The following is a 15,480-nucleotide window of genomic DNA, read 5'->3' as shown; positions in this document are numbered from 1 at the left end:
CCTCTGGGAAGCTTCCCAGAATCCCACCCCACACGCAGGGTTAGAGAACCCCTCCTCTGCTTCACTGGTACTTTGTTCCTCAGTAGTCAATTAGCGTGCTTTAGGGAAAATTAAGATGACTTCCTGCTTTACAAATCTGTCTCCTCTACTGTCTTTTCCTCCCTAGGCTAGGGCCTGGGCTTACCACACCCTCTCCCTGGAGCTGGCCCAGCGGCTAGCACACAGTTGGTGCTTAGTAAATGTTAACAGCATAAATAAGGACCATCTGTGTCTCAGTAAAAGGAAAATCTAATTATCAGAGTGATTCACCGGTAAATAGGCGGCTAGCGAGCTCCCTGCCATTGGGGCAGCGTAAGCTAGACTACAGGAGCAGGAAAGAGTGGAGGCTTGGACGTGAAGTCATTGGTGGTTTGGATTCCTAAAGATACAAACCGGGGACGAGTTTTCCTGGAACCAGCTGGGAGTACTGGTTACTAACAGAGACCCTCCACTCAGGAGATTCTGATGCTGCAGGTTTGGGATGGGCCAGAAATCTGTATTAAAACACCTCCAGGTAATTTTGAAGCACACCACATTTGGGAACTGCTGAACTTCATGACCTTTGAGGCCATTTGTGTGTGTGATGGCCCTTCGTAAACTGTGAAGTGCTGTCCACGAGTCTTGGCTCCAGGTGTTACCCGAACTCTGAGATGGGGGAATTGAAGCGGCTGGGGCTACAGCTCCTCAGACTCTGGGAGGTTGCGGACCCAGCCCTGGGCCACCCTGTTGAAGCTGGGTCTGAGGCGGAGGAGTTCCAAGCCACTGGTGAGCTCCGGGACGAAGGGGGTGCCTGCCCTCGGAATGGTTTCCCCCACCAGGGCTCCTCCAAAGGGCACTGGTGTCCTGGGGAGAGAAGAGCAGCAGGGGAGGAAGGCTGTGTGGAAAAGGGTGGCGGAACAGACCTGTGGGTCTCCACGGGCAGCCCCCTCCCCTCCTCTCTCTGGGCCTCAGTTTCCCTGTTGCTCAGCAAGGTTTTGTACTGTCTTTAACAGGTTTCTCCAGCTCTGCCCATTCTCAAATCTGCCCCTAGTGGGGATGGCTTCTTGCTTTGAAATAGGAGTGAGGTTTTCAGTGAGAACTGGCTTGTCCTGGCAAAACTCTAGGTTCCTGTTAAGGAAGGTCCAGAAGGGTGTAGAATTGGAACAGAGTTTTTCCCTCCTCTTGTCATCTCCCCTTAAAACAATATATCACAGGCTGGAGAGAGAAAGGAGGGTTAGAAAGAACACTGAGAATCAGAGACTACAGTTTACCACAGAGACATGCCACTTCTCACCCATAAGACTGGCAAGAATAAGTGATTTGGTAATGGGGCAAAGTTAGCGAGGCGGTGGGGCAAAGTCTCACTCATATACTGCTGGTTGGAGAGTAAATTGGTGTTGCTCCCTTGGAGGGCAATTTGGCAGGATCTTTTTTTCACATCTTTATTGGAGTATAATTACTTTACAATGGTGTGTTAGTTTCTGCTTTATAACAAAGTGAATCAGTTATATATATACATATGTTCCCGTATCTCTTCCCTCTTGCGTCTCCCTCCCTCCCACCCTCCCTATCCCATCCCTCTAGGTGGTCACAAAGTATTGAGCTGATCTCCCTGTGCTATGCGGCTGGCAGGATCTTTTAAACCTGAAAATGTGCAAATTCTGTCAACCAGCGCTCTACCTGTAAGCATATGGCTTAGGGAAGCGTATGCCCAAGGAAGCAGATATGAGCAGCGATTAGTGACAGACCAGAAACAAGCCATATGCCCACTGGCAGAGGAATGGATAAGATAAATATAGTATACTCACATGGCAGAGTACTATATAGCAACTTAAAAGGAATGAAAAGAGATATAGGTATTAGAAAGAGGAGACTGAAAAAGCATAATGTTGCGTGAAAAAAGCAAGCAAGTTACAGGATGAAATACAAAGTAGCAAAACACACACACACATGCACACCAAACAATGCTACATCCCCATAGGTATGTAGCTGCTGGTAGAGAATATTCTCTTGTAGAGAATGTTCTGAAAACATACATACCAACCTGACAACAGTGTTCCCTTTGGGAAGGGAGCTGGGATTGGAGCATGGGGAACAAAGGGGCCCTACCTTTATTTGAAGTCGCCTAGGGTTTTTTTTAAAGATAATATGAATACATGATTTTCAAACTATTTTTTAATTGTAAGAGAATAAAAAGCATTGCTCATTTAGTGTTTTCCCTGCAGCCTGGGACCAATGGAGAGAGGGGAATGCCTGCTCTGGGGTAAAAAGGCAAACCTTGGGCCACAGCCTGGGTTCCAGCCAGGACAGTGTTTCTGCCTGGACCACCACAGCTGTGATGGCAACAGCCAGGGCCCCGCAGGAACAGGCTGGGCTGTTTCCAAGTCAAGCAGGCCTCACGGTTGGGCCCTTGATCAGGAGCCCAGAGCCCTGGATCCTGAGCACAGTTTGGCCACCAACACCACAGTTCCTTCTCTCTCTGCCTCAGTTGCCTCTTCCGTCCCAGGAGGGGTCTGGGCTCAGGGGTCCCTAAGACCCTCCTTATTTTTGTGGGAACATGCCTCAGCCTGTCAGAGCTGAGGCGTGAGATGGATGGGGCTGCGACCTGCAATGGCCAGACTGGAAGCTGGCTGCTAGCACTGAATGTCAGCTGAGGGTTTTAAAGAGCTGCACAGGCAGGGTGTGAGGGCCCCAGGAGGAGAGACAGCACAGTCCTGCCCGGCAGGAAACCCCCAAACGTCTGCCAATGGCTTGTGGTTCACACGAGGCCTGTCGGGCCCATTCTTGCCATCATGGTCCTCCCTGGCTCTCAGCTGTTTGAGGGCAGTCACATCCCTCCTGAGCAGTCTCTTCTCAAGGCCCATCACCCCCAGTTCCTTCAGCCCTTCCTCAGAGGGTTTGGTCTCCAGGCCTAGCAAGACAGACACAGTCTCCATGTGTGGTCTGAGCAGGTGCCAGAAGCGCTGGACTGTGGCCTCCTCTCTGTGGACCCTCCACTTTCTCGCTTAATCCAGCCCAAGCCAGAGGAGCATTTTTCACGAATAGCAGCACACTGAGGAAGCCAATTGAAATGCAGTTGAAATGCATCCCCCAGCCCAAAGCCTTCCTTCCTGCCAAGCTCCTGTCCTGACTGCTGTGATTTGTTTTCAGGACCCCAGGGTGGGATGTTAAATCTATCCCTTTTAAGTTCTCCCCTGTTGGCTTTTCCAGCCATCATTTCAACCTGTAAATAATAATAATAATAATGGCAGCTACCATTTATTGAGAGCTTATCACTTGCCAGAAATTTTGCCTAAGGCCTCTCATGCCATCCTCATGACCATCTTATGAAGCAGGTACTGTAACAGTCTCATTTTACAGGTGGGGAAAGGGAGGCCCAGCGAGGTTAAGCCACTTGCCCAAGGTCACACAGCCAGGGGTGGAGATTGCATTAAGCCCTCGTCGAGGGCCCACGTGCTAAACACTATGAGCCACTGCTTTGTGGCTCTCACCTCTGGTGTCCAACATTTCACTGCCACTCCCCACAGTGGTACAGCCTCAAGATCACTTTCTAGGCCTCTTCCAGACCACTGATGAAAGTGAGGAAAACGCTGAGCTGGCCTAGGACTAGTGAGGTCTGGGGCCCCCACCCAGGGAAGGACTCGCACCTTGATGTCCATCAAGGAGATGGCACACAGCAGTGATGGAGAATAAGCACCTGGACTCTGGAGTCAGACAAAACCAGACTTGGATCCCAGCCCCGCCACTGCTTCCTTGCTTTGTGATTTTGGGCAGATTGTTGATAATCCTCTTCTCCAGCAGAATAGGAAAAACTGTGGCACCTGCCCCACCCTGTTGTGGAGGAGAATCCAGCAAGGTGTGTGCCACATTCACCCATTTATTCCCTGTACATTTATTGAGCACTAGTTAGTTGTACTAAGGCAAGAGCTCTACTGAGTTTTAGCAGGGGCTCAATAAATATATATAAGGCGACGGGGTAGAGCCCGGCCTGTAGAAAGCGCTCAGGAGATGGAGCTACTGCTGTGGTTGTGACTGGCTCCAGTGCATCCTCCCTCCAGGTCTCTCCCTAAGCAGCCCGCCTCGTCTTACTTGTTGAAATTTCGATACTCCGCCAGGCTGGGGGTATGACTTCTGCCTTCGCCCAGGTCGTCCTGGTAGCTGACGAACTCCTGCCATGGGCAGCTGTAGCCCTTGGGGATGGCCGTGTGGTTGAACTTCTCGGGAGGGACGCCCTTCAGTGGCTCGGCATAGCCTAGGGGGTGGAGCATGGCACGTGGGAGGTGGGCGAGCGGGACGCCTTTAACCTTGCCGCCACGCCCCACTGCAGACACTGTTTGGGGGGGGCTAGGAAAGGGGAGTTGGGGGAGGGGGTGGAATGTGATGCTAAAGTTGCTCTAGCAAAGAGGACCTTTCCCCATCCCTGGAAACAAGGAGGACGGAGCAGAGGAATGGCAAGTTGGGGCGCAGACTCTAGTCTTGCCTCGGACCCTGGCTGGCTCTGTGACCTTGGCGCATTGCTGCGCTACTCTGGGCTTGTGTTGGGTCTTTGGAGTGGGGTAAGTGTGTGTGTGTGTATTGGGAAGGAGGTGGACTAGACGCTCTCTGGATGCTCTTCCTGCCCCACCGTGGAGCTCGCCCACGCTACGGTCCCCTGGTCCTGGGACGCGGGCAGGCCACTTACCTGGCGCCAGGGCACTGGGGCTGTGGGCACTCACTGGCCGGGCGGCTGTGGGCTGGGCATCCTCAGGGCCCTCGGGCCCTGAGGTCGGGAAGATGTGGAGCTCAGAGCGGTAGTTCTGCCCCTCGGAGCTATTGGCAACCTAGGCACAGGGGCGGAAGCTCAGAGGTGGTGGACCGGGGAATCTGAGTTGCCTGGCCCCTTCCGCCAGGCTTCCGCCACTTCGGGGTCTCTGTGCATGCTCACCATCCCAGGTTCCGTTGTTCCAGTCACCTTCTCCTTGGCGCTTCCTGCCACGAGCTGGGGGGAGGAGAGGGGCAAATAAACCGCAGGAAGGCTCAGCGGGGCAGGAGGCCAGGGTTCTCCCTCCACTAAAAAAAAGGCAGGGGGTGGTGGGAGGTCATAATCCTAGAGCCCACCTCCCAGGGATGTTTTTGGGGGAGGATGAATTAATAGTGTAGGGCGCTAAACCCTGGAACAGAGAAGTGCTCTTACATAACGTTAGTTGCTATTATAGTATTGACCCTGGGCATATAATATTTAACCTCTCTGAGCCACAGTTTCCTTCTCTGTAAAGTGGAGATGATGATAATAATATCGCTCTCTGATCATTAAATGAGATGATGCATGCAAACTGCTTAGCTAGTACCGTCATAAGCACGTAGCAAAGGTAGGTGTTTTGTCATTTTTATTATTCTGCCACATCGATCCCTCTCATCGTCTCCTGTTTCATCCAGAAATTGAGTGGAGTAGGATGAAAGTCCCCTGAGCTCATTAGAAGTACCTGAAACTGCCTGCCACCTTTTTGAAGCCGGGGGACAAGCCATTCTTGCCTCCTTTCTCTACCAGCTGACTGTCTCGTGGCCTTTGCCTTCTTCCAGTGGGAAAAAGAGGACGGCATTCTGCATTTTCCATCTTAGATCAAGCTCAAGTGTAATCTAAATCCTGCTTGCTGCAAATTCAGCCCAGAGCACCTGACTATTCTTCTGCACTTTTTGTAGGAGTCAGAGTCCCTTCACTCCATGGGGCATCCTGTCCGATACACTTTATGTATTGTATCTGGGGAAAGGTGCCTAAAGGGCTAACCCTTTTCTAGGATCACCTAGCAAGGCAGAGGTCAATCTGATGGCAATATCACAGCCATCCCTGGCTGGAACTTGAGGGACCCCCCCATAGAGGGCAGAAGTCCTATCTGGCGCATTGTTTGGCTCTAGGCTAACGACCGGCCCTCTCTGGGCCTCAGTTTTCCTGTGAACACAATGAAGGCTTACTCACCACACGCGGGCTGGCTGCAAACTCAAAGGTGAATTTCTGCACGCGGCGCTGTCTCTTCTGGAAGAGGAGGGATCCTCGGTTGTTACGCAGTGATAGCTCTTCCATCATCAAGTCCTGGGGCACGCTCAGCTTCTTGCCCAGGTCCAGCAAAGGGACTGCCCAGAGAGGCCAGAGGGAGCTCTTACTACCAAACCCTCAGGGCACTCCGGGTTGCTGCCTCTAAGGGGACCTCCGCACAGCACCGTCCACTGTGTATGAGAGTGCCGATTTTGCCCCACACTTGCTGACCCTGGGTGTCATTATTCTTAGGAATCTTTGCCCACCCAATGGGCGGAAATGACTCCTCTGTGTTTAATTAGCATGTGTTTGACACTCAGTGAAATTGAGCATCATTTCAGGTGTTCTTTGGCCGGGTATATTTATTCCATGCAATTCCCATGCAGCTCTTTGCCCATAGGGGTGGAGGTAGTGAGTAATGATCAGATTCTAGGTATCTTTTAAAGGTAGGCCATGGGTGTGGGATGTGAGAGACAGAGAGAGAGGTGTGGGAGGTAAAGGCAAGGTTTCTGGCCTGAGCCGCTGGGAGGATGGAGTAGCCGCTCTCTGAGATGGGAAGGCTGGAGGAGGAGGAGATGTGAGGAAAGACCAGGCATTCCGTTCTAGACATGTCTTCTTTTAATGTTAAAATAGCCTTTTATTATTATAAAAACAGCATATAAGTGCATTGAAGAAAGTTAGAAAATATAGACATAAAAGAAAAGAAGGGCTTCCCTGGTGGCGCAGTGGTTGAGAGTCCGCCTGCCAATGCAGGGGACACGGTTTTGTGCCCCGGTCTGGGAAGATCCCACATGCCGCGGAGTGGCTGGGCCCGTGAGCCATGGCCGCTGAGCCTGCGCGTCCAGAGCCTGTGCTCCACAACGGGAGAGGCCACAACAGTGAGAGGCCCGCGTACCACAAAAAAAAAAAAAAAAAAGAAGAAAAACACCATTTTCTACCATCCAGAGGTTGCCACTACTAACACTTTAGTGTATATCCTTTCCCGTCTTTTTCACTGACTATGTATTCATATGTGACTTTTTAACCAAAATGAAATCATAGCACAGCTGCTTTGTAACTTGCTTTTATCAGTTAAAGATCTCCACCTTTCCAAGTGAATGACTTTTTTTTTATATATAATGCCTAGTCTATATTCAAACTCCCCTAATTGTCTCCAAAACTGAGTATAATGTTTGAAGAGCCTTGTAGGCATCCCAGCAGAGATGCCGAGTAGGGAGCTGGATATATGAGTCTAGTGTTCATGGGAGAAAATTGACCTGGACACGAAATTTGGGGCATCAGGAAATACAAATGGTATTTGCTGTTGTTGTTTTTTAATGAAGACTGTCCCGTTTATTTCTTTTCTCATAGTTAGGACCAGTCATTATAGCCATGTAGACGGATTCCAGGGCTGATGACCGTCCTTAGTAGTTTGGTAGCCCATCCATATCCTTGGTGCTTTCCCCACCAGCAAAACACATACTTTTATGTTGGTGCCACAAGGGAAGACTTTTGGAAGAAAGGAGTGTCAGCATGGTGAAGACGTTGGTAGGAGAGGGATATGTATGGGCAGCACGGGAAGACTTGTCATCTCTACAATCAAACACACATAGGTTCATATTCTAGCTCTCTGAATGGTATTTGGAGCCTGGAGGCTAGGTGAGATCTCCAAGGATATGAGAATGGATAAAGAGATCCGAAGACTGAGCCCCGGGGCCTCCAACATTTAGACTGAGGAGATGAGCCCCAGCCCTGGAGCCCGGGAGAAAACACCCAGCAAGTTAGGAGGAAATCTAAAGACTGTGGTGTCCTAGAACCAAATGATGAAAGCGTATTAGGCAAGATGAACTGATCAATGGAGTCAAATGTTGCTGATATGTCAAGTAAGAGGAGGGCTGAAAACTGACCATTGTATTTAGTAACATGGGGTTATTATTGGCAATCTCCGCAAAAGCAGTTCCTGTGGAGTATTTGGGCGTGAAAGCCTTATTAGACAGGGTTCGAGAGAAGAGGACAGAGGAACAGTTTGACACAACACAAGGAAGCAATGAGCCAAATCTAGGATGTGGGACGTTCTACAGGGCAGGTGGCCCAGTGTCTTCAAAGGAGTGAATGACATGGGAAAAAAGGAGGCGGGGGCAGTGTTTTAGATTAAAGGAGATTTAAGAGACATAGCTACCAAAAAAAAACAAGGGCCCTTGAGGGTACAGTTATTATGCTAAGTGAAATAAGTCAGATAGAGAAAGACAAATGCCATATGATTTCACTTATATGCGGAATATAAAAACAAACAAACATAAACCAAAATAAATGATCAAACCAAACCAAACATCAACAAACATGTAGATACAGGGAACAGAGTAGCGGTTCCCAGAAGGGAATGGGGGTGGCGGGGGAGGGTGAAATGGGTAAAGGGGATCAACTGTATGATGAAGGATGGAAACTACATTTTTGGTGGTGCGCACGCTGTAGTGTATACAGAAGTAGAAACATGATTCTGTACATGTGAAACTATCAATGTATAACGTTAAATATGAACCAATGCTACCTCAGTTAAAAAGTGGCTCTTATTTGGATCCCTGTTAACTAGAAAATTGGAGCAAGTTGACTATAGGACTGGCTATTAGATAGTATTAAATCAACATTTAATTTTGTTCAGTGTGTTAATATCTTTGTGGCATGTAAGTAAATGTCCTTTTTATTACTTTCTGTGAAGTATTTGGGGGATGAAATGACATGCTCTTTGGGATTTGCTCTGGAACCCAGGAATAAAAGGAGGGCCACAGGGATTTGCACTCTCAACTTTGTGTGTGTGTGTGTGTGTGTGTAAGTTGGTTAATAAAATGTGAAAAAGAGAGGAGGGAAGTATAGACAGCTGCTTTGAGGAGGTGTGCTCTGAAGGACCATGGCTGGGGGCAGCTGTGGAAGCAAGAGTGGTTTGCTCGCTTGTTGGTTTGCTTACTTGCTTGCTTGTTTTTAAAGAGGGAGGAATAATAGCATGTTTGTTAGCTGATGAGAAAACCTGACGATGCAATAAAGAGAGGGGAGAATTACTGAAGGAATGTCTTGAGCAGGAGAGAGGGCAGGGAGGGTGTTCAGTGCCCAGCAAGAAGGGTTGGCTTCACACAGTGCAAGGAGAGTTCATCTATCGTATCAGGAAGGAAAACCGAGAACAGGGACACAGATGCAAACAAGTGGACAGATGTGGAGGCGGGAGCTTGCAGAAGTTCTCTTTTGGCCACTTGACTTTTCTCGGTGAAATAAGAAGCAAGGTCATTAGCTGAGAATGAAGGTGGGGGAGGAGGTATTGGAGGTTTGAGAAGAGAGGTTGCTAAAGTTATCTCAGAGAACAGTAGGGGAGAGTGACTGGGTCAGGGATGGGTGATGTGGTCACCAGGCAACACTGAGGGCCATTCAGGTGCTGTGATTCATCCCATTCAATGGAATCCTAAACAGCCTTTTTAAAAAGGAGGCTGATGTTTCTTTCATCCTTACAGCAAATATAGAGACAGCACCTTCTACATGTTAGGATCAGAAAGAAATCCACTGTAGATTAAAAGGGGGAAAAAAGGAAATTTCAGAAGAATCTGTATTCTAAGATCCCACTCGTATATTTTTAAAAATAAACACATGTTTATGTATGCATTGAAAAATCTGCAAGGAGATATGCCAAATATTGGCAGTGACAATTTGGGGACCTAGGAAGGAGGAGGGCTGGAAATTGTTTGCATTGTTTTTGTATTTGAACAAGAAAATGTACTGCATATTTAAACAGATGAAAGACCACATATACCTAAATACATAATAAAAGTCTCCTGGCATCATATTCTCAAATGCTGTTCAGATGAACTGAGCTCAATATTAAAAAAAAAAAAAAAAAAAAAAAGCTATAGATAAAACCTATTTGACTAAGCAATTCCACTTCTAGGCGTTCGTCCTCGGGCAGAAAAGTTGAATAAACATGCCTGAAGATATACATACAAGGATGTTTACTGCAGTGACCTTTTGAATTGTGAAAACTGGGAATCAATCTTGCGGTGCATGCTGCCCAGATGCCCTTTATCAGTGACTAACAGCTCACAACTGCCACCTCAACAGAGAACTGCCCCGGTGAGTAGAGGCTGCAACAGCCCCCTTGCTGAAGATGAGATGAATTCTGTAGGGCAATTAATTTATGCTTTGGAGCCCACATCCTTACTTAGCAATTTCCTCTGCCGGATTGTGCTTTTGTCACTTCCCTTCTCCTAGGAGTGGGAGCTCAACAAGTCACTTGTTTGGGAATCCTCAGGCTCTACTCCTAAGGGTCCCAACCTGGGCTGAGCCTTCATGGCCTCCCTTAGGGGATGTGCGTGTATAAATATATATAATATCTTATATGCTGGGGGAGCGAGGGGAGGGGAGAGGTGAGATAAGTCATACTAGGATGGAAAGAAGTCTGTGGTGTGCCGCTAAGTGAAAAAAATTTAAGATGACGAACACAGTGTATAGTATTTAGCCCGTGTGTGTGTGTTTATATAAACATGTTTATATATGAACAGAAGAAGGATTTACACAAAACCGTTAACAGTGGTTCTCTCCAGATGGTTTTTTTATGAGGAACTTTCACATTCAAAGTCATTCATGTCTGCTTTGTCTGAATATTCTATAAAATGAATGTTTTATTTATATAACCATGTGGTAAAGGAGCAGTTTTGGAGACAGATCTGGGGTCAAATCTCAGTTCTACCACCTACTATATATGTGACTTCCTAGCTTCTCTGACCCCTGTTTTCTCATCTGCAAGATGGGTGTGATCGTATCTAACTTACAGAGTTGCTGTGAGGGTTACATATATAACGAAAGGTACAAATGCTCTTAGCACAGTATCTGAGACATAGTGAGCACACAATAACGGTAAGTGTTTTATTATTATTATTTTACGATGGCTATCTTTCGGCGGTGACACCATGAGATTTTTTCCTTTCTACTTTTCTTTAGCTTCAAAATTGTCCTTGATTAATACCTTAGCAATCGTCAACAATTCACGTATTTCCAGTCTGGCGTAAATGTTGTGTGTCAATATTTGGGGGTCTGTAACTAATTAATTACTTAGACGAGAGAAAAGGAAATGCATTGCCTGATTCTTCTAGTTAGCGCATCGGTACCTCACAAAGCTTGTGTATTTCACAGAAAATCATGGAATAAAAAAAAAATGACACCAACAAAAGGAGGCAAGAACATATAAAACAAGTTAAAAGTACGACTCACACATAAAGTCATACACATGATTAAATACTTCCTAGAACGCTGAAGGAGTTAAAAGTGCAGCAATGCCCTTAGACAGGGGTTTATCAGAGCTTGGTTCACTTCCCACCTGCATCAGAATCACCTGGGTACTTGGCTAAAAGGGTAATGTATGGCCTCCTCCCCAGGTCCCCTGAAACAGAATTCCTGTGGGTTGATGCTGGGAATCTGTATATTTAACCAACAACGCCATGTCACTGTGATTCACAGTGAAGTTTGAGAGTCCTGACTTAGCTAAGTTTGTTTTTAAAATATTTGAAATGCTCTAAAGTAGGCCAAATCAACAGACTCCAAAATTATGCCAAGAGGTCTTGTAAAGTTGATAATCATGTATTTTAGATGATTTATGCATTGGATGAATGTGCTTTTAAGTGAAATGGTTTGAGATCAGGCAGCCTATTCCTGCCCCCCTGCCCCGCTCTCCCCTGACCCCTTGTCTCTTGCCATGGGGGCTCGGGGAGACGGCCCAGTTAAAACAAGCAGGGGCAATCTGTGGGACGCTTGGGCCATTATTAGGATTGAATCTGGGACCAGAGCCCTCAGAGCTCCATTTGGGGCTGAGGTAGGGACTTAGGTGGGGGCAGGACCCAGTCTAGGGCACTCAACCTCAGCTCTTGGGGGTGCGGGCATCACAGCAAGGCCCTTCCCAGTGCTTCGGGAAGCTTCCCAGCCCAGGCGGCAGATTCCACAGGCCGGCCTCGAACTCACACCTGTTTGCCCAGGCCTGGGGCCAGCAGGCCTGAGTGACTGCAGCCTGGGAGCAAGAAAGCATGGGATCTGAGGAATGCTCACGGGCTGGGTCAACCTTACCTGGTTCAGTGAGGTCCCCCATGGTAGTCATTACCGGCCCCTTCTGCTCCTTGGGAATCATCCTGTGGAGGAGAGACTGCCACAAATGGTCCAGGCTGCCTCCGTTCCTCCCCAGACCTCCCAATCCTTGGTCTACCCAACCCCGGCCCTGCGCAGCCTTGGCCCACACCAAAGTCTCAAGCAAGGGTGTCTGAGCTGGAAAGAGGAGGCTGAGGTCCATGGAAGAAAAAGGAGATGCTCAGGGTCACACAAATCTGCTTCCTTGATGCTAGGGAAGCACACACGCATTGGGGGTAGTTTCTGGGACATTAGGAGAAGGGGAGGCGAGGGTCTCTGACTGTTGTTGTCCACTGACTCAAGTGAGTGCTAATCAGAGGCTGAAAGAGGTTGGAGGTTGAAGTCGGGGAGAGGAGCACGGGTGGTTAGGCTGAAGCTGCACTGGGGTCTGCGAGGTGCGCCCCTCCTCTCCTCAGGACTCGGCTCTGAGGCTTGAGGGCGCAGGCTGGTCCAAGGACACTGAAAACAACCATCAGCCCCCTTCCTACCCCCGCCCTTCAGCTCACTTAACATGGTGTCCTTTTCTCCCTCGCTCCTTCTCTCCCTCTTCCTCCATCCCCCCATTTGCATCTTATGGCATGTCCCAGGAATCTTGGAGGTGATTTACAAATAAAATGAGGTCCAAAGCCCCAGAGTAGCCCTGCAGGCCCCAAGTCCAGATCCCCTAACTCGCCCCCAGGAGAGAAGGCAAAGTCCTTGAGCCTCCTGACGGCCTTACCAACCCTTGTGCCCTTCTGCTTGGCTTCCAGGTTTTTCTATATTTCTTCTTTTAGAAAAACAATCTGCCTCCATCTGTGCCCCCCACACCCATACCCAGCCCCGGGTCCGTGGGCGCTGAGCTGGACGGCCTGGATTCTAATCGGTGTCCCTGACTCCCTCGGTAACTGAGCAAGTAGCTCTCCTGTAACCTGAGGAGAATGGGCTACATCGTGGGTATCCATGGATGTGCTTCAGGGCATACACGGACCCCCTCAAACTGTGTGCAAACATGAGTACACATGCATTCCTTGGGGGCGATGCCCACGAGCTTGTGGCCGGTGCTCCAGATGGGACCGCTTAGGGTTCCACAGTCCCCGGATCTGTTTCTTGACAAACACTCTCCTTACAGAAATTCACAGACATTGGGAAGGACCCCGCCCCTCATTTTACAGACAGGGACCCTGCTTCCCTCTATTGCTGAAAGATCTTGGAGTCCTGAGCAGAGCCATTACCTACCCCAACCTTGAACCCTAGCCACCCCCTCTCCATTTAACGCAGAGTAACCCAGAGCTTAGAATCCCTCCCTTCCCAACTCAGGATCCAGGCTTCCACGAGGCCCCACCCTCCCCGGACCCCCTTGGGCCCTTCCTCTGCTTGGGGGAAGGGGCTCTGGGAATTGGCTCCCCCCCACTGCCCACCCCCCACAGCGCCTCGAGCTCCCCTTGAGTCCTGGTACCTGAGAGATGGAACCACAGTGGGCAGGAGGGAGTGTCAGACCCTCAGATTAACACCTCTGTTGGGAAGCTGAGAGTTGAGTGGTCGGTGTCTGTGCAGGCGGTCATCAGTGAGCTGGGTATGCCTTGCCTCCAGCTCTGGCCTCAGCAGACGAGAGTTGTCCTTGCCTTGTCGTGGCTCATAGCCTTATTTCGGGCTGCAACAGGATCCAGGGACAGATGCTAAAAGCACCAGGCCCCAGGGAAGACAGGTGCCCCGGCAGCAGGCCCTTGCAAACAGAAGGCCTTGCACACGTACAGTACACATACATATGCACACACCAAAGTCACCTGGAAACGCTGAGTGAGTCACCGGTGCCCTGAGCTTGCGAATTGTCCTTAGGGCCTAGATCGGGGCCTGGTAGGAACTCAGTAGATATTTGTTGAATGAATGATTGAATGGGTAGATTGATGAATGAATGAATTGTCCCCCAGTAACTTTGCTTGACTTGTTCATTCCTCCTTTCCTTTCTTCCTCTGCTTCCTTCCTTCCTCCCTTCTTCCTTCCCTCCCTCCCTCCCTCCACCTTCTCACATTCTCTGAGCCTCTCTCTATGGACTGAAAATAAATAAGGCAGGGCTCTGTCCTCAAGGAGCTCAGCCAGGCCTGTGTCAGACCTGTAAACAGCCTTTGCGCCGCATCACGGAAAATGATCTGGGAGGGCCAGGGAAGGGTGCCACTAGCTCGGCCTGGGGGTGGGGAAGGCCTCCCAGAGGAGGAGACATTTGCGCTGGGCCTTGAAGTCTGAGTGGGAGCTCACAGGCAGAGAGGGGCACGGGCACTGCAGGCTGAGGCCATGTCACACATAGGATGTGAGGGGCCAGCGAGGAGAGCTAGAACTGGGGGCTGGGGTGGTGCTGAGAGATGAGGCCAGACAGGTGGGCAAGGGCCAGATCACAGCAGGCTTTTCAAAAGTACAGTGTATCTTACAAAAGGGCTGTTGGAGTTTAAGGCGGTGGAACGGAGCAGTCACGTGGTCATTTTCCAAAGATATCTCTGGCTGCCCTGTGGAAAGTGGGTTGGCGGGAGTTAGTCTTCAGGCAGGAGGATTTCACTGTGGTCAGGTGAGACCTGGGAGTGGCTGGACCAGGGAGGTGACAGAGGGCATGGAGAGGAGGAGAGGGGCTTGAGGGGTATTTGAGGGATCACCAGGTCCCAGTTAGAGACTGGATGTGGGAGGTGAGGAAAGGGCCGCTCCCGTTTCTGGATTGCATCATTCAAGGAAAATAATGGTGAGGAGTAGGGGGGTGGGGGCAGCTGAGACTGAGTTCAGTTTGGGGTGAAATTGGTTTGGTGTGTCTGGGCACCAGGATCACCAGTAGGCAGGGGGATACTGTGCTCAGGAGAGGTTCCTGCTGAAGATAGAGTCAGGGGTGCTCTAACCACTACCAGGGAAGGGTGGGACCAGCAGGGATGTGCCGGGTCCAGGGCAGGGAGCTCCTGTACCTGTGTGCTGGATAGACTGTCCAAGGGCATATCTCTTAAGAAGAAGCCTGGACTCTGCTGTGGACCACCTGAACTCAGCTTCCTGCCCGTCAGAGTCCTTTGCCCAGCCTCTGCAGGGCCTGAGCTTTTAGATAGGAAGGTGAGGGATCTTGGCCTCACCTGGGAGTGGGGCCCCAATCCCCTTCTCTGGGCAAAGGACGCCTCCATCAGGAGAGGAGCACTCCTGATGGTCTGGATCCTGAGTTCTCTAGGGTTGGCTGGACTCTGATGTTACCTCTTGTAGGGGCTCCTCCTCCTGTCTGAAGCCCTGACCTGCCATCAGGAAGCAGCCCCAGAGCACTGGGCCCTGATGCAGCTTGGCCCTGGCCACTCCAGTGACAGTGTCCTGGGGTCAGGGCCTGGGCA

At 49.8% G+C, this 15,480-nt stretch overlaps 1 protein-coding gene across 1 annotated transcript; it reads right to left on the bottom strand.

The window, feature by feature from the left end:
- Positions 1-713: 713 nt before the first annotated feature.
- Positions 714-12,162, bottom strand: MYOZ3 (myozenin 3). The gene is made up of 6 exons (XM_089909569.1): positions 12,101-12,162; positions 5,972-6,126; positions 4,919-4,996; positions 4,700-4,838; positions 4,108-4,270; positions 714-882 (listed from the first exon to the last, which is right to left on the bottom strand). The coding sequence occupies exons 1-6, from the start codon at positions 12,159-12,161 to the stop codon at positions 714-716; spliced, it is 765 nt and encodes a 254-aa protein (XP_089765695.1). The 5' UTR covers position 12,162.
- Positions 12,163-15,480: the final 3,318 nt, after the last annotated feature.

This window comes from Delphinapterus leucas, chromosome 3, assembly GCF_059928025.1.
Source record: "Delphinapterus leucas isolate spDelLeu-1000000601 "Yukka" chromosome 3, BTC_Dleu_Yukka2, whole genome shotgun sequence".
NCBI lineage: Eukaryota > Metazoa > Chordata > Mammalia > Artiodactyla > Monodontidae > Delphinapterus > Delphinapterus leucas.
The sequence above is the reverse complement of the archived record's forward strand: the minus strand, read 5'-3'. Positions and strand labels throughout refer to the sequence as shown.

Excerpts from the sequence above, each read along its gene's own strand:
- MYOZ3 (XM_089909569.1), bottom strand. The coding sequence starts at position 12,161 with ATGATTCCCAAGGAGCAGAAGGGGCCGGTAATGACTACCATGGGGGAC. Across the intron at positions 6,127-12,100 it reads GGGGGACCTCACTGAACCAG|TCCCTTTGCTGGACCTGGGC; the intron begins GTAAGGTTGACC and ends CTCTCTGGGCAG. Across the intron at positions 4,271-4,699 it reads CCCCAGTGCCCTGGCGCCAG|GCTATGCCGAGCCACTGAAG; the intron begins GTAAGTGGCCTG and ends TCCACCCCCTAG.